The 20,129-nt window shown below is 49.8% G+C and overlaps 1 protein-coding gene across 1 annotated transcript; it reads right to left on the bottom strand.

Annotated features, from left to right (window-relative positions):
- Positions 1-2,382: 2,382 nt before the first annotated feature.
- Positions 2,383-3,381, bottom strand: LOC135977180 (olfactory receptor-like protein COR4). Its single transcript, XM_065576490.1, has one exon. It carries the CDS (start codon positions 3,379-3,381, stop codon positions 2,383-2,385), a length of 999 nt encoding a protein of 332 aa, XP_065432562.1.
- Positions 3,382-20,129: the final 16,748 nt, after the last annotated feature.

Raw genomic sequence — 20,129 nt, forward strand, 5'->3', positions numbered from 1 at the left:
CAAGATGGTCAGGGAAGCAACCCCATGTTATGAGTGTCCCTAAACTGCTGACTGCCAGGAGCTGGGAGTGGAGACAGGGGATGGATCACTTGATAATTGCCCTGTTCTGTTCATTCTCTCTGAAACACCTGGCATTGGCCATGGTGGGAGACAGGACACTGGGCTAGATGGACCATTGGTCTGACCCAGTATGACCAATCTTATGTTCTTAGGTGATGGGCTGGGTGATGGTTTCTGTTAAGACGGCTGATGCCGGTAGCTGGGTGTGGCTCTATTTTTTGCTCCCTTCCTCTGCCTGCACAGTTCTCAGCTCTAGGACGCCACTGCTTCTGTAGGCCACGCCGCAGGCCCCCCAGCCTTTAGAATTGCTTTTCCCCCTGCCCCGGGTCTGAGCTGTGTTGGGGGCAGGGGAGCGAGATAAAAACTCCGCTGTGGTTGGGAGAGGGCAGAAAGGGGGTGGCAGCAGCTGCAGGCAAAAGGGAGTAAATTGCATGAAAAGAGGGGAAAGGTTTGACTGGGCATCGTGAGTCTGAAAGGCAGTGGGCCTAGGGGTTAGGCTGTGATTCCTCAGATCTTTTCAATCTCGCCATTCCTGAGGGAGCTCTGCTGGGTCATATCTATAGAATAAAAGGATCCTAGCAGGAGCCTGGCATGTGGTTGAAACTTGCCCGTAGTTCAATATTATTACTTTTACAGTAGCGACTGGAAGTGCAAATTGAGACCAGAGCCCCATTGTGCTGAACAATGCACACACACACATCACAGTGATTCACTAACTCTCTGAGGACACGTCTACACTGCAGTGTAATCCCTGGGCTAGTAGAACTCACGTTAGCAGACCCAGGTTTGTTAACTTAGGGTTTGAGAAACTACACTCATTTGTAAACCCAGGTTAGGGATTGTTGCACCCTGGGTCCCGAACTGGGGCTCCAGCATCTACATGGCATTATGTGGGCCCCATTTCAACCACTCATATCCCAGAGTTCCTAGCAGGCTCCCAAAATGTGACCACTTTAGCTGTTTGTTCACGGTGCAGTGTGGGAACACTTGACCGTCCAGAGGACAAAGAAACTCAGCCTTTTGGATACTTTTGGCTGACTCCCAAAGAGGAGTCCAGTGGGCCTGCGTCTACACTACAAACCAGTAAAGGGTTAGTGCAATTTGTGTGTAGATGGAAGGGGGTTTAACTTGAGCATGAGTTCAAACCGTGGGCTTACCCTGGGCTTACATTTCAGTGTAGATGGACTGTGAGGTGACTGGTGCTTCGGCAATTCGCCGTGCCCTAAAGATTCAGCAATGGCCAATGATTTTGGTAGCCTCTGTTTATGGGTGCCCAACTTCAGTCCCCTCGGTCCTGATTTCCAGAAACTCCACCACTCCAGCTGAAGTGAACGGGAGCTGTAAGTACTCAACACTTAGGAAAATAAGGTCCAAGATCTTTTACGTTGAGATCCCAATAACCGTGGCATTTACAATCAACGACGATCCTTGAAAATGTGTCTGTATATGTTTGGTCACCTAAACTACCTGGTCTTTAATTGTGTGATTCCTAAACTCATAAAGACTTGGTGTGAGTCCTCACCAGAACTATCAGACCCCACTGAACATTCACGACATTCTCCCTTCCAACAAACACAGGTTTGAATATCATTTCACGCACACAAATGTCTCCCAAAAAACAGAGGAGTTGGGCTGTGGATCTAATTTAAGTAAAATCACAAAATGGAATTGAACAAATATCTGTCAATGTTTTTGGACATTAAAACCCGTCCTGGTCATTGCTCATGAATCCATTGTTGCAGGGTGAACTTTTCCCTTTTATGCAGTAATTCTAAACAATATTTAAATCACCCTCTTACATCTTACACTGAAAAATCAATTTCAAAATATTTTATTATAGGCATAGGGGAGCAAACTATCATTTAATAACCGACATGGCTTTTTTATGCACATACGGCCTCTAGTCAGGAACGCATCTCTCTTCAAAGCAGCACCTAAATACATGTGTAACTTTAAACATGTGCTTAAGCCCCACTGAAGTCAAAGGGAGACAAACCTAAACATGTGCTTAAGGACTTTCTGAATCAGAGCCAATGGGCAGGTCTACGCTACGGGGACAGGTCGATCTAAGCTACACAATTTGAGTTATGTTAGTAGCGTAGCTCAAGTTGACATGGCTTAGATCTACTTACCACAGGGTTCACACTGCGCTGGGTCGACAGAAGAAACTCTCCCATAGACTCCCCTTACTCATCTCGTTCTGGTGGAGTACCGGAGTCAAAGCCAGAGTGGCAGTCTGTTGATCCTTCATTAGACCTGCTAAATTGTCCCCTGGTGGATTTATCACTGCAGCATCGATCCACCCTGTAGTGCAGACAAGCCCTATGTGTGCAGAGAAGTCATTGAAGGGTTGGGTTGTCCTATTATGGCACCCTTTGGGGAAAGATGGGCCCTCAATTTTGTCTCTATTGCTCTCCTCAGGGCGTCCTTCACATCCTTGTTCCTCAGGCTGTAGATGAGGGGGTTCAGCATGGGGATCACCACCGTGTAGAACACGGAGGCCATTTTGTCTGTGTCCAGCGAGTAGCTGGCGCTGGGTCGGAAATACATGAAGAGAATTGTCCCATGGAACATAGAGACGGCCGTCAGGTGGGAGGTGCAGGTGTAGAAGGCTTTGCGCCTGCCCTCGGTGGAGCGGATCCGCAGCACAGTCACAATAATTAAGATGTATGAGATGAGGATGGTCACAATGCTGATCACCTCAATCAGGCTGCCAAAGAGGAAAACGAGTAGCTGATTGATGGCGGTGCCGGAAGAGGAGAGCTTTAGAAGTGGGTTGATATCACAGAAAAAATGATTCAGGATATTGGAGTCACAATAGGATAATCTTAGCAAACCGCTGGTATGTATCACAGAGTTCAGGATGGCCCATAGATATGAACCAGCCACCAGCCGTAGGCAGTGCTTTGGGGACATGATGACCATATACAGCAGCGGGTTGCAGATGGCTACATAACGGTCATACACCATTACTGCCAGCAGAAGGCACTCAGAGATGACAAACAATATGAAGCTAAAATATTGGATGATGCAAGCTGTATAGGAAATAGCTTTCCTCTCGGCTAAGAAGCTCATCAGCATCTTGGGAGTGATGACTGTGGAGTAACAGGCATCCACGAGAGATAAATTCTTGAGAAAGAAGTACATGGGGGTGTGGAGTTGGGGGTCGATCCTGATTAAAACCATCATCCCCAGATTCCACACCAGGGTGATAATATAGATCACCAGGAACAGCACAAAGAGGGGGACCTGCAGCTCCAGACGATCTGTCACTCCTGTGAGAATGAACTCGGTCACTGCCGTACAATTTCCTCCAGCCATTCATTCAGCCTTGGGCGCTAGCTGCGGGATCAACCATAAAGGAAGGCATTAGTTCTTGTGCAAATGGTGTATGCTAATATAAAGAACTGTGGTCATATGCGTAAAGACCCTTTGAGTCATGAAATGGAACCTGGAACAACTGATGGGAAAACCCATCACTCCTTCACTTCTTCTAAGGGAGAAAAAAATCCTTTATCTCTAGGAAAGTGCATTACCCTGCCATTTAGTCTGATTTACACATTTTGACCCGTATTCTGTTGATATTTTAATTTCACTTATTAGTGTAGCCTCACAGACTCAGTGGAATGCCTCACATAAATAAAATTAAGGAATATGTTCAATTTTGTGGGACTGGTACCTTAGACAGTAGTAGAATCCGTGGATCTCCATTATACCTGGGAACAATAACATGGTTAGGAGGAACGCATAGTTTGCATCGCACTCTGGTTATTGGTTGACAGTTTCCCCCACCGAAATATGCCTCCATGTTTTTAAATCATCGGCTACCAGCTAGAACACATTATGCACATACTTTCATTGAGAAAATATTTCAAAAATGGAGCTTCTAAATGTATCCCTTCTGGACACTACAGCCATGCTGACTAAATCCTGTAGCTTCTTGTTCTTCTTCGAGTGCTTGCTCATATCCATTCCATTAGGTGTGCGCGCGCCGCGTGCACGATCGTCGGAAGATTTTCTACCCTAGCAACACCGGCGGGTCGGCTGTGGAGCCCCCTAGAGTGGCACCTTCATGGCGCTGAATATATACCCCAGCCGACCCGGCGCCCCCTCAGTTCCTTCTTACCACCCCTGACGGTCGTTGGAACTGTGGAGCGCGGCATAGCTGTTCTCCACTCTCCCTAGCTTAGTTAGTTATTCACAGTTATAGTTATAGTTCTAGTTGTTTATAGTTAAATAGTTAAATAGTTTTAAAAATTGTTCATTTGTTCTAGTTGTTATAGTAGTTCAGGGGATTAAGGGGGTCGTCTCCCCCTTTCTCCCCCGGCCGCGGGGCCGGGCTCATGCCCAACGCTCCCGGCTTCAAGCAGTGCGCCTCCTGCGCTAAGCCTATGCCCACGAGCGACCCTCACGACTCCTGTCTGAAGTGCCTGGGAGAGTCCCATCAAACAGATAAGAGCAAGATCTGTAAGGCCTTCAGACCAAGGACCAAGAAGGAGCGGGACTTTCGGCTCCGGCAACTCCTTATGGAGGCGGCACTTAGTCCGGACGCCCCATCAACGAGTCAGGCCCCGGCACCTAGCACCTCGGTGCGCAGTGCTCCGGCGGCACCGGCCATGCCGACCACGCGAGTGGCGTCAGACAAGCCTCCCCGGCACCGGACCTCGTCGGCACCGCAAGCACAACAAGTGCCTCGGCGCCGGTCATTATCCCCGGGGCATAAAAAAGCCCATAAGATGGGGACCTCCGTGCCGAAGACGCCGGCTCCCCCAGTGCCGGGGGTAGAGCCGTGTCCACCTGTGGAGCACCGGAAACAGGTGCCTCCAGCACCATCGACTCCGGCGCCAAGGCCGTTGAGTCCGGTGCAGATAGCGTCTCCACCGAGACCGGCGGTGATACAGTGCCTCCCGTCGACTCCAGAGACCTTCGCGGCGGCGAGAGACTTAATAGCTCTCACGGAGCCGGCACCGCCTCAACCACCGGCACCGACGGCACCGTTGACTCGCCCGGTCCAGTCTAGGGGGAAACCTGCCTTGATGCGCCCTCCATCGCAAGGGCTGGAACCACGGCACCGGTCCAGGTCCCGAAGCAGGTCCCCACGCCGCTCGCAGTCCCGGCGCCGAATATCACCTCGGCACCGGTCGTACTCGCGGCCAAGATCTTCGTCGCGGCACCGCTCTACGTCTCGGCACCGCTATGATCGTCGGCACCGATCAACGTCGAGACGTAGTTCTCAGCACCGCCACGAACGACGCTCGACGTCGAGAGGCCGCTCCCGGCACCGGGCCTACTCTAGGTCATCGTCGAGGTCCAGATCCGACTCCCGGCACCGGTGAGGTCATCGGCACCGGTCGCGGTCCCGGCACCGATCGCCGGCACCGCGTGGAGTTAGAACATCTCCGGACCGGCACCGTGCGGCACCGCAGCCCACGGGATTCGTCTCGACGCTCTCAGCACCGCCATGGCCATCGAGATCGGTGTCTCGCTCCTCCGAGGACCTATCGAGATCGGCATACCCCCCTCAGGGGCAAGCCGAGGAACAGGACTTGGGCCATTGGCAGGAGATAACAGAGGACCCTGCTCAGGGCCCATCTCACTGGTCGTTCTGGACCCCGTGGGCGTACCATCAGGCCCAAGGGGCTCCAATAGCTTCGACCTCTCGCTCGGGCCACTCCGTTAGAAGGGCCCCGGAGTCCACCATCTCTCGGCCTCCGCCAGGGGGCATGGAGGCTTCCGTGTCCGCACCACCTGACGTCCTGGACCCAAGCGCAGGTGATGCTCCGGCCCAGGAGCAGGGAGACCAGGACCCTCCCTTGGATCCTGTACCACCGGAGGCATCTTCCTCTTCCTCTCCGGATGAGGCAGTGGCGGGCACATCGTGCACAGGTCCACCTCCAATAGATCTTCGGGCTCACCAGGATCTCCTGCGTAGGGTGGCCCGTAATATGGACCTGCAGGCGGAGGAGATAGTGGAGGTGCAGGACCCCATCGTGAATATCCTCGCAGCGGATGCCCCATCGAGGGTGGCGTTACCCCTGATCCGCACGATACAAGCGAATGCAACTACGATATGGCAAACTCCTGCCTCTATCCCACCCACAGCGAGAGGGGTGGAAAGGAAATACTTTGTTCCGTCCAAAGACTACGGGTACTTGTATACCCACCCCCAGCCGTGTTCACTGGTGGTGGCATCAGTGAATGCAAGGGAGCGCCACGGTCAGCAGGCCGCAGCGCCCAAATCGAAGGAGGCTAAGCGCCTCGATTTGTTTGGCCGTAAAGTTTACTCAGCCGGAGGGCTGCAACTTAGAGCGGCTAACCAGCAGGCGCTCTTGAGCCGCTATAACTTTAACTCCTGGAACTCTATGGGGAAGTTCAAGGAGTTGGTTCCCCAAGAGTCCAGGGAGGAGTTTGGAGCCCTGGTAGAGGAGGGTAAGAAGGTGGCTCGGACCTCCTTACAGGCCTCCTTAGACATAGCAGACTCTGCTGCGAGAACCCTGGCCTCAGGTGTCGCTATGCGGAGGATCTCCTGGCTCCAGGTTTCGGGTTTGCCTCAGGAACTGCAGCAAACCCTGCAAGATCTGCCCTTCGAAGGACAGGGGTTGTTTTCAGAAAAGACGGACTCTCGCCTGCAGAGCCTCAAGGACTCCAGGACAATCATGCGTTCCCTGGGGATGCATGTTGCGGGCCCTCAGCGCAGGCCATTCAGGCCGCAGCCTCAGCGCTTCTACCCCCCCCCGCCTCGTCAGAGACAGGACTCGGCCCGGAGGCGAGGGCGAGGTGGTAGAAGAAGGTGGGCCGGCCCTCAACCCGGTCAGAACCAGGGGCCACCTAGACCACCTTCAGGCCCCAGGCAGAACTTTTGAAGGTGCGGTCGAGGACGGCGCCCCAGTCATCCCCCAGGATCCAGCCCCCTCCTTTCGGGATCGCCTTTCCCATTTCCACCGTGCTTGGTCCCTTATAACTTCGGACCGTTGGGTCCTTCGCACGGTGGACAGGGGATACGCTATCCAGTTTTCTTCAATCCCCCCCTCCTCCCCCCCTTCCCCGTCCCTCTTCAGGGACCCTTCTCACGAGCAACTTCTTATACAGGAAGTTTCTACGCTCCTTGCTATGGGGGCCATAGAGGAGGTTCCAGTGGAGTTAAGGGGCAGGGGATTTTATTCCCGTTACTTCCTCATTCCCAAGTCCAAAGGAGGTCTGCGACCCATCTTGGACTTGCGCGGACTCAACAAATTCGTAGTAAAGTTGAAGTTCCGCATGGTCTCTTTGGGGGCCATTATCCCTTCCCTCGATCCTGGAGACTGGTTCGCCGCCCTCGACATGAAAGACGCATACTTTCACATCGCAATTTACCCGCCTCACAGACGCTTCCTGCGATTCGTGGTAAGCACGGTGCACTACCAATTTGCAGTCCTTCCCTTCGGCCTATCCTCGGCCCCAAGAGTGTTCACGAAATGTATGGCTGTCGTGGCAGCGTACCTTCGTCGGCAAGGGATACAGGTGTTCCCGTACCTAGACGACTGGCTGGTACGCGGTCGCACCAAAGAGCAAGTTCGAGCTCACGTCCACATAATAGTGCACACATTCAACAAGTTGGGCATCCTACTCAACAAGGACAAATCCACTCTAGAACCTACCCAGAGAATAGAATTCATCGGCGCAGTTCTAGACTCCAGACGTGCACAAGCCATCCTGCCAGACAACCGCTTTTGCACCATCACGAGCCTCATTCAAGGGCTCAAGGCCTTCCCAACTACCACGGTGAGGTCGTGCCTTACCCTGCTGGGTCACATGGCTTCCTGCACGTACGTAACCAGGCATGCCAGACTTCGGCTTCGCCCACTCCAGACCTGGGTGTCATCAATATACCGCCCACATCGGGACAGCCTGAACATGGTGGTCACGGTCCCGAACTCGGTCCTGACCTCCCTCACCTGGTGGCTAGATCGCAATGTGGTTTGCGAGGGGATGCCATTTCACGCCCCACAACCCTCTCTGCACCTGGTCACAGACGCTTCATCTCTGGGTTGGGGCGCCCATCTCAACGAACACCATACCCAGGGCCTGTGGACTGCACCCCAGATAGCCCTGCACATCAATGTTCGGGAACTGATGGCGGTGCGCCTGGCGTGCCAGGCATTTCTCAATCTCCTACGTGGCCGCTGTGTGTTAGTTCTCATCGACAACACCACGGCCATGTTTTACATCAACAAGCAAGGAGGAGCACGTTCGTCAATTCTATGCCAAGAGGCCATTCGCCTGTGGGACTTCTGCATCGCCCACTCAATCCATCTCACGGCATCGTTCCTCCCTGGAGTCCAGAACACTTTAGCGGACCGACTCAGCAGGTCCTTTCAGACGCACGAGTGGTCTATCCGTCCGGACATCATACATTCCGTTTTCCAGAAGTGGGGGTTTCCCCAGATAGACCTGTTTGCATCTCGAGACAACAGGAAGTGCCACGTGTTCTGCTCTCTGCAAGGTCGAGCTCCAGGCTCCCTCTCGGATGCATTTCTCCTTCCCTGGAAAGACCACCTGTTTTATGCCTTTCCTCCGTTTCCTCTGGTCCACAAGGTACTGCTCAAATTGCGCAGAGACCAGGCACAGGTAATTCTGGTCGCTCCAGCGTGGCCGAGACAACATTGGTACACCACACTGTTGGAACTCTCGGTTCAGACACCAATCCCGCTTCCATTATGTCCGGATCTCATCTCTCAGGACCACGGCCGGCTGCGTCACCCCGACCTACAATCACTCCACCTCACGGCGTGGCTGCTCCATGGTTCACCCAGGCAGAGCAGCAATGCTCGCACTCTGTCCAACAGATTCTGCTGAGCAGTAGGAAGCCCTCAACACGGACCACGTACCTGGCCAAGTGGAAGCGGTTCTCCTGTTGGTGCGAACAACGAGCCATGTTCCCGTTGCAGGCACCTATTCCTCTCATTTTGGAATATCTCCTCGCCCTAAAACAGCAGGGGTTGGCGATATCTTCAATTAGAGTTCACCTGGCCGCTATATCGGCCTTTCACCCAGGGGAACTCGCGTCCTCGGTATTCTCTAACCCGATGGTCGTTAGATTCCTCAAGGGCTTAGACCGGATGTACCCACAACAACGTCAGCCCGTTCCGACGTGGGACCTCAACCTGGTTCTCTCCAAGCTCACAGGTCCTCCATTCGAGCCACTGGCCACCTGTTCACTTCTGTACCTATCCTGGAAGACAGCCTTCCTCGTAGCCATCACCTCAGCAAGGCGCGTTTCTGAACTCAGGGCGCTTACATCCGAGCCCCCTTACACAGTTTTCCATAAGGATAAAGTGCAGCTTCGTCCACATCCTGCCTTTCTCCCTAAGGTGGTTTCTCCATTTCATATCAACCAGGATATATTTCTCCCGGTCTTTCATCCTAAACCGCATGCTACTCGCCAGGATCAACGTTTGCATTCTCTAGACGTTCGCAGGGCCCTGGCTTTCTATATTGACTGCACAAGGCACTTTAGAAAGACGACGCAACTCTTTGTTGCAGTGGCCAACCGAATGAAAGGCTCACCGGTCTCCTCACAACGCCTATCCTCCTGGATTACGTCTTGCATCCGGACTTGCTATGACCTGGCAGGTGTCTCAGCACCGCACCTCACCGCTCACTCCACGAGGGCCCAAGCTTCCTCGACGGCTTTCCTGGCGCAAGTTCCGATCCAGGACATTTGTAGAGCTGCGGTTTGGTCATCAGTCCACACGTTTACAGCTCACTATGCACTAGTGCAGCAGTCCAGGGACGATGCTGCATTCGGATCAGCGGTTTTGCACACAGCAATGTCTCACTCCGACCCCACCACCTAAGTTGGGCTTGGGAGTCACCTAATGGAATGGATATGAGCAAGCACTCGAAGAAGAAAAGACGGTTACTCACCGTTGTAACTGTTGTTCTTCGAGATGTGTTGCTCATATCCATTCCAAACCCGCCCCCCTTCCCCACTGTCGGAGTAGCCGGCAAGAAGGAACTGAGGGGGCGCCGGGTCGGCTGGGGTATATATTCAGCGCCATGAAGGCGCCACTCTAGGGGGCTCCACAGCCGACCCGCCGGTGTTGCTAGGGTAGAAAATCTTCCGACGATCGTGCACGCGGCGCGCGCACACCTAATGGAATGGATATGAGCAACACATCTCGAAGAACAACAGTTACAACGGTGAGTAACCGTCTTTTCTTTGGCTGCTGAAAAATTACCTTATGTACACTTCTAATGATCAGACAAAAAGTGTGTAGCCAGGGGTGAATACTTCTGAGAAAATGAACAACAGTGAATATATTTTTAGAAACATATATTTATAATGATAAGAAAAAATATTCTATGTATAGATTTATCTTTTAACCTGTCTTTATAGAGATAAGAAACTGCCTGTAAACCTATTTAATCATATATCAATATCCTCAATGCACCTCTTTCCTCACCCCATGTCACAATAGTGATTGCCAAATCATATAATTGTTAATTGTACTTAGCTCATGTCGCACATTCCAGTTTGTGAAATTATGGGGATGGCGTGGTTCTCATTCATAACACCCTGGCAATGTAAAAGGTAGTGAACGTCTAGTGTGATCATCAGGTATGTATGTGTGGTATGTTTTTTGTGGCCAAAGATCAAGAAAAAGTGTGTGTGTGCGTACATATTCATACACATGCCGTACATACACACACATGTCATTTATTTCTTTACACACTCTTTGGTTTTGGCCAAATAGCATGTCAGTCAGTCGGCATTCAGACAAATATTACAAATAAGTGGGTTTTAGCCCACGAAAGCTTATGCTCAAATAAATTTGTTAGTCTCTAAGGTGCCACAAGTACTCCTGTTCTTTTTGCGGATACAGACTAACACGGCTGCTTCTCTGAAACAAATAAAATGATTATTCAACTTCAAAGGCAGCTTGCTTAACGTGCACTTCTACAGAAGATAGAAAGGAAGAAGGACTTGACTTCTTTCATCAAATGCATCCAAGCAAAGAACAATAGGTCATTTAGGGCTTGATCCTGCATGGATCTGAGCATTCTTCTCTCAGTCCATCAGAACATTTAAGCAGGTGCATATCTTTTCATAGAATCATAGAAACGTAGGGCTTGAAGAGGTCATCTAGTCCATCCCCCAGTGCTTCTAAACCTTTTATTGTTTTTATTGCTCTCCCCTGGGCTGTCTCCAATCTATCTCCATCTTTCCTGAAGTGGAGCCCCCAGAATTTTAAGCATGTTGATTTCAATGGGGCTTCTTACATTCTTAAAGTTGCTTAAAGTTAAGCATGTGCTTATATGTTTCTTTGGATTGGGGCTAACGTGCTCAGTGCCTTGCTGGTCTGAACTGTTCTTCTGGATGAGCTGAGAAGTTGGGAAATGTCTGTAGATCCTAGGAGTGCTGTTAAGCAGAACCACAAAGAAACTGGAGGGATTTGACAGTTTTATATGGCATGGTGTGTGGATGCGGATGCTTAAGGGATACTAAACATTATGCTTCAGGGCTTAAACCAATCTCTTCTCTAACTATGAGAGATCAGGGCGAGATGGGGAAAGGGCTGATTATTTCGCATCTGCCTATTGAAGGTTATTAAACCTTCTTTTGAAACATTTGGTACTAGTCACTATCAGAGACAAGACACTAGATGGAGCTCGGGTCTGATCCAATCTGGTAATTTCTGTGTGTTTATTCAGTGTTTCATAAAAAGACCGGTGAATCCAAATGCTTCTGCAGACCATATTCCTTCTAAAGAGACAGTCAGAACCAGAGATCAGATAGTTACATTCTAGCAAATTTCTATTAAGCTATTTCCTACCCCCACTTTTAAAGGGAGTACAGGATTGATGACCATAAATATTTTTTAATGCTAAAGGAGCTCTCCTGCCTGTTCACAGATCTCAGTTCCTAAAACAAATTATCTATCTATCTATCTATCTATCTATCTATCTATCTATCTATCTATCTATGTGCAAGCGAAAAGTGCTCTCAAAAGAGGCTGTAGAATTCCCCTCTATTTAAGTCAAGGAAAGATGGAGTTAAAAACATCAGAGAAAAACTAATGTAAACACATTCTACATAATGCTCAGTAGAGCATCTGAGCGGACCATGTCACTGAAAGCCCATCTGATTCACAGAAAATGATTTACTTTCATTGGACTGAGCCTTGGTAGACATTGTCTCGGCTCGGCAAAGCAGTGATGTTCTACAAAGTGTTAATGAACATGCATTCCAATACGCCGTGCTCGCCACAACCAAACCTCCACACGGCACTCAGAGAAAGAGCTGAGCCTTACGCTGTGCCTTGAAAACTCAGAGTTTGGACGTGTGAGCCCAGGGAAATGACCTCCAGGTGTAGGAGACCCCCAGTGAGAATGCTTGACCATCACTCCCCACATATTTAATCTCAGCCTCATTGAAGTCTATGGCAAAATTCCCATTAGCTTCAATGGTCCCGGATGTCCTCCTAGGTGTAATATCCCCTGCAATTCAGTGGACACCTGCATTTGGCAGTAGCTGTGCTTGGGCTGAGTGGCTCATTGTAGAGAACATTGCAATAATCCACTCCAGAAGTCACCCAAGGTATGGACTGTAAGAGAGAATTCATGTGAAAGACTCAGAACAATCTCCTTTCTGTTCCCACGTGGCTGCATTATAGATTCAAATAATCAACAAGTTGACTTCTGCAAATTTCTGCCTTGGGCAAGGTGTTCTGAAAAGAGCTATTTCCTGATGTAACTATCAAAAGGAGATTTCAGTTTTATTGTACTGGAAATAGTGTTCACTCCTACCTTCGGAGAGATGTCATCTCTCTTGATTTCAAAGTATAGGATGGAAGTGCGTTTATGTTTGGCATAGCATCATTTGGGAGAGGATCCCTGTAGCACCTCTGAGCTCTGATCATCAAGACAAGTAAGGGCAGACTCATTAAAATACACCGTATTTCTCTAGGGGACAGGGGATAATCACATGCAGATGCATTATCTTGAAAAGTTTTGCAAAGGTTTTTGCCACTGGGGGGATATGGGCTCTGTGCCTGATGTAGAACACATCCCTTGTCTCCCCGACCCAGCACCTGCTCTAGGAGGCAGGTTGGAGCAATCCAGGGGAAGGACAGGGTGTGGTTATACTGTGCTGGTGGAATGGCCCGGGGTAGGTTTAACATCATTCTCATCACTGATTCCCAAGGGGCTGTAACAGTGCGGCGGAGAGCGTGACTTGGTCCCTGGCATGCAGCATCTGCTCCAGCAATGGTACCTGCCATGTTCCATCCTGTTTGCCGGCCCAGGGTGCTACTTGCAATGTATGATGCTGGTTTTCCAATTTACTTGAACTCTGAGAGCATGACCTTTGCTAACCTGAGAATGCAAAACTTTGTAAACTTTTAATCCTTTTTAAAACTTTGACTTTGTGTTTCCTAATTATGTTATGGTTTAGTTTATTGATGAAAGCAAACTTAAGTAACGTTAAAGGAAGGGGTTTTTGTTTGTTGATTTCCTTTCTTTTTTTTAAATAGAAAGAAAATATTTTATATATGTGTTATTTAAACAATGAAGCTCTTACTCATGTGTTGTTTTCAGTATATAGTTTATTGCCATTGTTATCTTTGTGAAAATCTCTGTTTCACCACTCAGTGCCGTGTTGATCAGAGTATGGAAAGTAATTAAATTAAACTGTATTAAAACAAAACTTATTTTATGCAACTTCTGTTTCAGTGAAAGTTCTCAGCTAGAACCCTGAATGTGTAAGAAGCAGATAAACAATATCCAAGAAAAAGAGCTGGAATTTTTCCCCTTGTTTTCACCTGGCCCTTACTATGGAAAGTAGCAAACAACTGTCCTTTGGAAAAAAACACTGGACCCTATCACAGGACAAACCCAAATGAGCACAGCAGGAGGCTGTCCTGCCTGTCCAAATGTGGCCCTGTTTCATTACCAACTTCCTTCCTGTGATGATGTTCTGGGGGCAATCAGTTGTCAAAGGTAACTGTTGCCATGGTAGCCAGGGTGCCAGTCATTCTCCCCAAGTATGGAAATGAACTGGAGGGAGGGAGTGCTGAGTGGTGGATTATCTCTGATGTCACAATGCTACTGCTCAGGCAGCACCAGTGGGCAGCAAATGTGTAGTGCGTATGTGGGGGGGGGGGGAAGGGGGGACAGGCTTTCCCAGTGCTCCTCTTTTGCAAATTTCCTAAAGAAGCCAACAACATAACTACACAGAATACACAGTAATGATGATTCCACACACATTATTGTTCTGGCTCCTAAGAAACAAATTAGCAAAACATTGCGAACTTCCAGCAAGAGAATTTTATGTTTTCTCTAACTTCTCTGCTTGTGTGCCACAAAACAGAAAAGACACAATCTCATAAAAAATGAAATAAAATTCTGAAGCCAAATGCCCTTTTGAAACAGAAAACAATGGAACCATTTCATTCTGGTAAGTTTACTCTTACTGAAGCACTTCACTTTTCCTTTCCCCTTCACGGGGAGGAGCCTAAATTAGGTTTCCCTAAATCCATGATTGGAATAGCGAAGCGAAGCCTCACTAAAAGCCAATCAGCTCGGAAAGAATGGGATGAGCACAATACAGTAGAACCCTGTTTATCCGACCCTCCATTATCCGGTTCTCCATATTAACCCAACAACCAGCACACACAGGTCCAGAAATGAGCAGTATCTGTTATGGTCACTAGATGGCACTGCAGCCTCGCACTTTCCCATTCATCTGATTATCTGAAGTTTTAGTTAACCAGTCTGGCCCTGGTCCCAATTCAAGGGGATAAACGGGGTCCTGCTGTCCTTGTGAGTGATCATTTGATGCAGGTGATCTGCTGCAGTTGTTACTCCTCGTGGAAAAGTACAAATTGCAAAACTGATGGGAGGGGCCTTCTGAGGTGGTAGGGAGGGGTCACACTGTTACCTGCAAAGTACACAGGCCTCGCAGCAGGGATACACCTCGGGCTGTTAAAAGTGCATCACAATAGTGAAGCTGTTGTCAAGATGCTATTCTGTGCAGAGGATTGTAAGACAGCCCCTTACGGATCTGATGCCTGAATACCACTTGAGAGCATTGAGGTGTGTGAAGAGGTCACCGTAACTGAAAAGACAGAGGTTATGACTGTGCTGCAAAGTCACTGCCAGGTATTATCTAGCAGGCCAGGCCTGACTCACAAAAGTTGTCTAAGATTAACACTGTGGGATCACAACTTGCACCCAGCAAAGCACCCCACAGAACTGGTACATTGCAGCAGCAGGTTCAGAAGGAGCTGGCAAGCCTGCTGGACATGGGAATAATTGAAGAATCAAACAATCCCTGGGATGAGGAGGTCGTTTTGCTGATGTTTACAGGGAGCTCCTCCCGAGTGTGGGGGGCAGAATGGGAGAAAGCACAAAGGGGCTTGTTTGAAGCTTTAACCAGTGAGTGATGGAGGCGAGCTTCATGGGCCATGTAACTGCGAACATTTGGTGGCCTTAGACCAGGGATGGGCAAACTTTTTGACTCACGGGCCACATCAGGTATAGAAATTGTATGGAGGGCCATGAATGCTCACAGAATTGGGGTTGGGGTGTGGGAGAGAGTGAGGGCTTCGGCTGGGGGTGCAGGCTCTGGGGTGGGGCTGGGGTTGAGGGGTTTGGGTGCGGGTGCTGTCAAGGGCCCTCAGCAAAGAGCCTGTCATGATACATGCCATTTAGCTGAGCCCTGGCGGGATCCTTATCAGGCAGGATAACAAGGGTGATGCTGCAGCTGGGAACAGTGAAGATCCTGCCAATGTCCCTGCAGGCCAGGATGTGACCTCAGATTATATCAGGAGGACCAGTTTGGAGAAGATATCAGTGAAAACTGTGGAGAGGGGGCTGTGCCTGGCCAGAGACTGGAAATCCAGGTGGTTACTGCAACTCTCTAACCCCTCCCTCCCATTGTTTTCTAGATAAATTGTACTTTCAACACTGAGGATTTTGGAGGTTATGGCCAAATCATTTACTGTCCTGGCTATTATGCCGTGCATTGCTGGGTGTGTGTCTGTGGGGTAGTGCAGACGCCACAACATTTGCATGGCCTCCTCTGCCTTCCCCTCCCCTCCACCAGCCTCTGCTGGGCACAATCCCAAGTGGATGCAGAGCACTGGGGGGAAGGTTTCTAAAAAGCCAACGAGGGCCGGCTTTAGGAAGTGCGGGGCCCGATTCGAACAGTTTTGACGGGGCCCCAGCAGGGATGACTAAAAAAAAAAAACCACGTAAAAAAACACGTGGGGCTTGTATTCACCGGGCGGCGCTCCTAGTCTTCGGCGGTGGGTCCTTCACTCGCTCCGGGTCTTCGGTGGCACTGAAGGGCCTGCCGCTGAAGTGCTGCCGAAGATCTGGAGTGAGTGAAAGACCCGCCACCGAAGTGCCGCTGAAGATCCGGAGCGCTGCTGGGTGAGTAAAAATTAAAAAGGAGCCTCTAGCCAGGGAAGGGATTCTCGGCCACTTGTCCCCACCCTGGTGGCCCTGCCACTGGGCGCGGGGCCCTCTTAGGCGCGGGGCCCGATTCGGGGGAATTGGTGGAATTGGCCTAAAGCCGGCCCTGAAGCCAACGTTGCTGTTTCTCCAAGAGGTCAGAGTATGGGCTCCATGGCTTGTGCTGAAGCCCACGGTCTGTAGCAAGTTCACCAATAGAAATCAGTGCCCCTCTGTCCGTTTCACGGCAGGCAGGCAGGTGGGGGTGGAGGGGTTCAAACACCGCTTGGATCAATGCTCTCCATCCTAGCTCAGGCTTTGGTTGGTTTCCTTCATCCCCCCCCAGTCCTGGTAGCTTATTCTGGGAAGTTTCTCAGGCAGCATGAATTCTCAATGGCCTTTCAGGAGAACCGGGAGTGCAAACCTGCTAGGACTTCCATAATAGCCAGGTCCCTACCAAATTCAGGGCTCAGTTTGACTAATTTAAAAACCCTCTGGCCTTGAAATTGACCAATGTTTCCATCTGAAATGTCATGGTATTGTAACCATGGGGGTCCTGACCAAAATAGGAGAATAGGGGAGTTCAGCGGTTGTTGTAGGGGTCACAGCATGGCCACCCTCACGTGTGTGGTGCCTTCAGACCTGGGCTCCAAGGGCAGCAGCCAGCAACCTTTCTGAAGCTAGAGGAGGTTCCCAGATGTGCAGGAGGGTTCCTGCTGTTGGGAGCACCTCAGCTCCTACCTACTACTTGGGAGCACCTCGGCTCCTACCATTTTCGGGACATCTAGAAAAATAGACACCTGAGCCCCAGAAGGAACGGCAAGGGAAGCCCCGAGCCCCAGCTGCAGATGCCTGGCAGAAGACCCGAGCCCGGACACCCAGAGTGCCAGCAGGAGTGGGGAGGGGCATGAAAGTCCTGAGCCCAGTTCCCCAGCACTGGCTGCAGCCACAGGGGGCCAGAAGCTCTGAATCCGGGCACCCAGAGACGTGACTGGAGCAGAAGCTGCCAAGGGCAAAGCCCTGAGCCCAACGCTGGGCTGATGCAGTGCACTCACTTCTGCACTGCCTCTGGAGGTGCATCTGATATCCCCACGCAGAGGAAGTCCTGTCACCAGCCCGGCAGACAAACAGCAAGGAGGCCCCTACTGGGGTGCTCCTGGCTCGGGGGCTCCCAGCAGGACGGGGAGATCGGATATCATGGGGCAGGGCTAATTCGATCTAGCCAAGAAAGGCACAAGAAGAATTGGGCTTAATATGGTGCAAAGTGTGTGACATTTCATAGCCCTGGAAATAGAGACCACATTAGGAGATGAAATTGTATCACAATCTGGGCCTCTATGAAAAACTCAGTGTGGGGTGAGGAACAGACTCTGCTGTTTTACCAGGTGGCCTGGTTGCTCCCCAGAATCAATAATGAGCAAGTGGGGAGATCCGGGGTGCAGCTCAAACATCCAACCAGGCTGGCCAGGGGCAGGCATCAGGCCTGCAAGGGAAAGGTGAGTGTGGCAGTGACTTCACAAAGGCCTTTGGCAGGAACTCAGCCTATTGGGCAAAGGTGATGAGGCGTCTGTGACCTCACAGAGCTCCCTTGACAACAGCCAGGCAGGACAGGGATGCAGGGCAGGGGGAACCTCAGAGACCCCCTGTAGCCTTGCTGCAGCAAGTCTCCATCTCGTGGTTCTCTCAGAGTACCAAGAGACCGTTGTTGTGGAGGACATTCTGTGCGTTTTTTTTTCATATCGGACTGGATTTTTTTGAAAGAAATCGTCATCTGTGTAGAAGGTAAGAAAAAATATAGGCTCTAAGTACAAGATAGGGGACTCTATCCTAGCAGATTCAAAGGCATCACCACCCTCCTAGTGAAAAAGTTTTTCCGAATATCCAAGCCTTCCACACTGCAACTTGAGGTCATTGCTCCTTGTTCTGTCATCTGCCAGCTCTAAGAATTCCATGAGAATCAATCTTTCATTAGGAAAATAATTCAAAAATACAAATACAAAAAACTTTGAGTGAAATCAATCCATCCTGATCTTTAGTGGCTGGGGGTGTGGGCCTCGGAGGCCAGACTGAGACCCTCATTGGCTAGTAACACCCAGGAAGCCAGTAAAAAATTCCAGTTCTCTTAGCCTCCATAATCCAAGGAACACCTGAGGGCTGCGGGAGACAGAGGGGTGCTGAGAATGTCTAACTCATGATTGAAAATACAGAGATGTGCTATTGACTTTGGTTGGGGGACAAGTATCAAATCCGTCAGGATTCTTGTCCCAAACAACAATCATCCATTGTCCTTTAGAGCACAAGGGCCCTAACACGCCTGACATGCTCAAATCTCTCTCCTGCTAGGACTTAGAGAATTTTCTCCATCCCCATGATACAGAGGGAAAAAGAAAAGAAGTGACCTCTCTTTGGTCACACATCAAGGTTATGCCAGAGCTAGAAAGAGAAGCATAAGAAAAAAGTTGTATCAAAATGTTTTGCTTTTAAAACTAACTGATTTCTTAAACCAAGGAAATTTGATGTGTGATTAGTGAACTGAAATGATACATTCTGGTCTCCACGTGTTTCTAGATTGATGAACCAGTAGATCCATCCCTTCACAGGTAGTTTTTATCCATAGATTGAGGGAGGAAAACAAGTTTGCCTGTTTTGTGAACTCCCAATGGCTTTCTTGAATTTCAACGAACTAGTCGATTGAACTGAACTATTTGAATAAACTGAAATGAAGACAATATTTTCTGCACCTTTCAAGGAAGTTATTGCTGTCCAAAGCTAGGCTAGCATTTCAGCTAACTTTCCTTCCAGGGCCTTAGCTACCACATCAGTGGTGCGACTGTCTGAAAAACTTGGCAGTGAACATATTCCACTTAATGTTCTTTTTTCTCTTCTATTTAAATTATTTAAAAGATTGTCATAAATGTTGCCCTTATCAAAGGTTGTCAATTTCACGTTTAATTCTGACAGCGAGGGAGACAAGCCACTGGAACAAATTACCCAGGGGAGAGGTGAAGTCTCTGTTTCCTGGTGTCCTCACATCACAACTGCCTTTCATTCTGGAAGGGTCCTTTTAGTTAATTACAAGCAATTGGGCTTAATAGGGTGCTGAGAGTCTGAAATTTCAAAGCCCGTGATATAGAGGCCAGATTAGGAGATTGAATTGTTTCACAATCTGGGCCTCTATGAAAAACTCAGTGTGGGGTGAGGAACAGACTCTGCTGTTTTACCAGGTGGCCTGGTTGCTCCCCAGAATCAATAATGAGCAAGTGGGGAGATCCAGGGTGCAGCTCAAACATCCAACCAGGCTGGCCAGGGGCAGGCATCAGGCTGCCAGGGAATGGTGAGTGTGGCAGTGACTTCACAAAGGCCTTAGGCAGGAACTCAGCCTATTGGGCAAAGATGATGAGGCGTCTGTGACCTCACAGAGCTCCCTTGACAACAGCCAGGCAGGACAGGGATGCAGGGCAGGGGGAACCTCAGAGACCCCCTGTAGCCTTGCTGCAGCAAGTCTCCATCTCGCGGTTCTCTCAGAGGACCAAGAGACGGTTGTTGTGGAGGACATTCTGAGGAATTTTTTTTCATATCGGTGTGGATTTTTTTGAAAGAAATCGTCATCTGTGTAGAAGGTAAGAAAAAAT

The sequence above is a fragment of the Chrysemys picta genome, chromosome 22 (assembly GCF_011386835.1).
Source record: "Chrysemys picta bellii isolate R12L10 chromosome 22, ASM1138683v2, whole genome shotgun sequence".
Lineage (NCBI taxonomy): Eukaryota > Metazoa > Chordata > Testudines > Emydidae > Chrysemys > Chrysemys picta.

What these genes read in the sequence shown, in the direction of transcription:
- LOC135977180 (XM_065576490.1), bottom strand. Translation starts at nt 3,381, where the DNA reads ATGGCTGGAGGAAATTGTACGGCAGTGACCGAGTTCATTCTCACAGGA.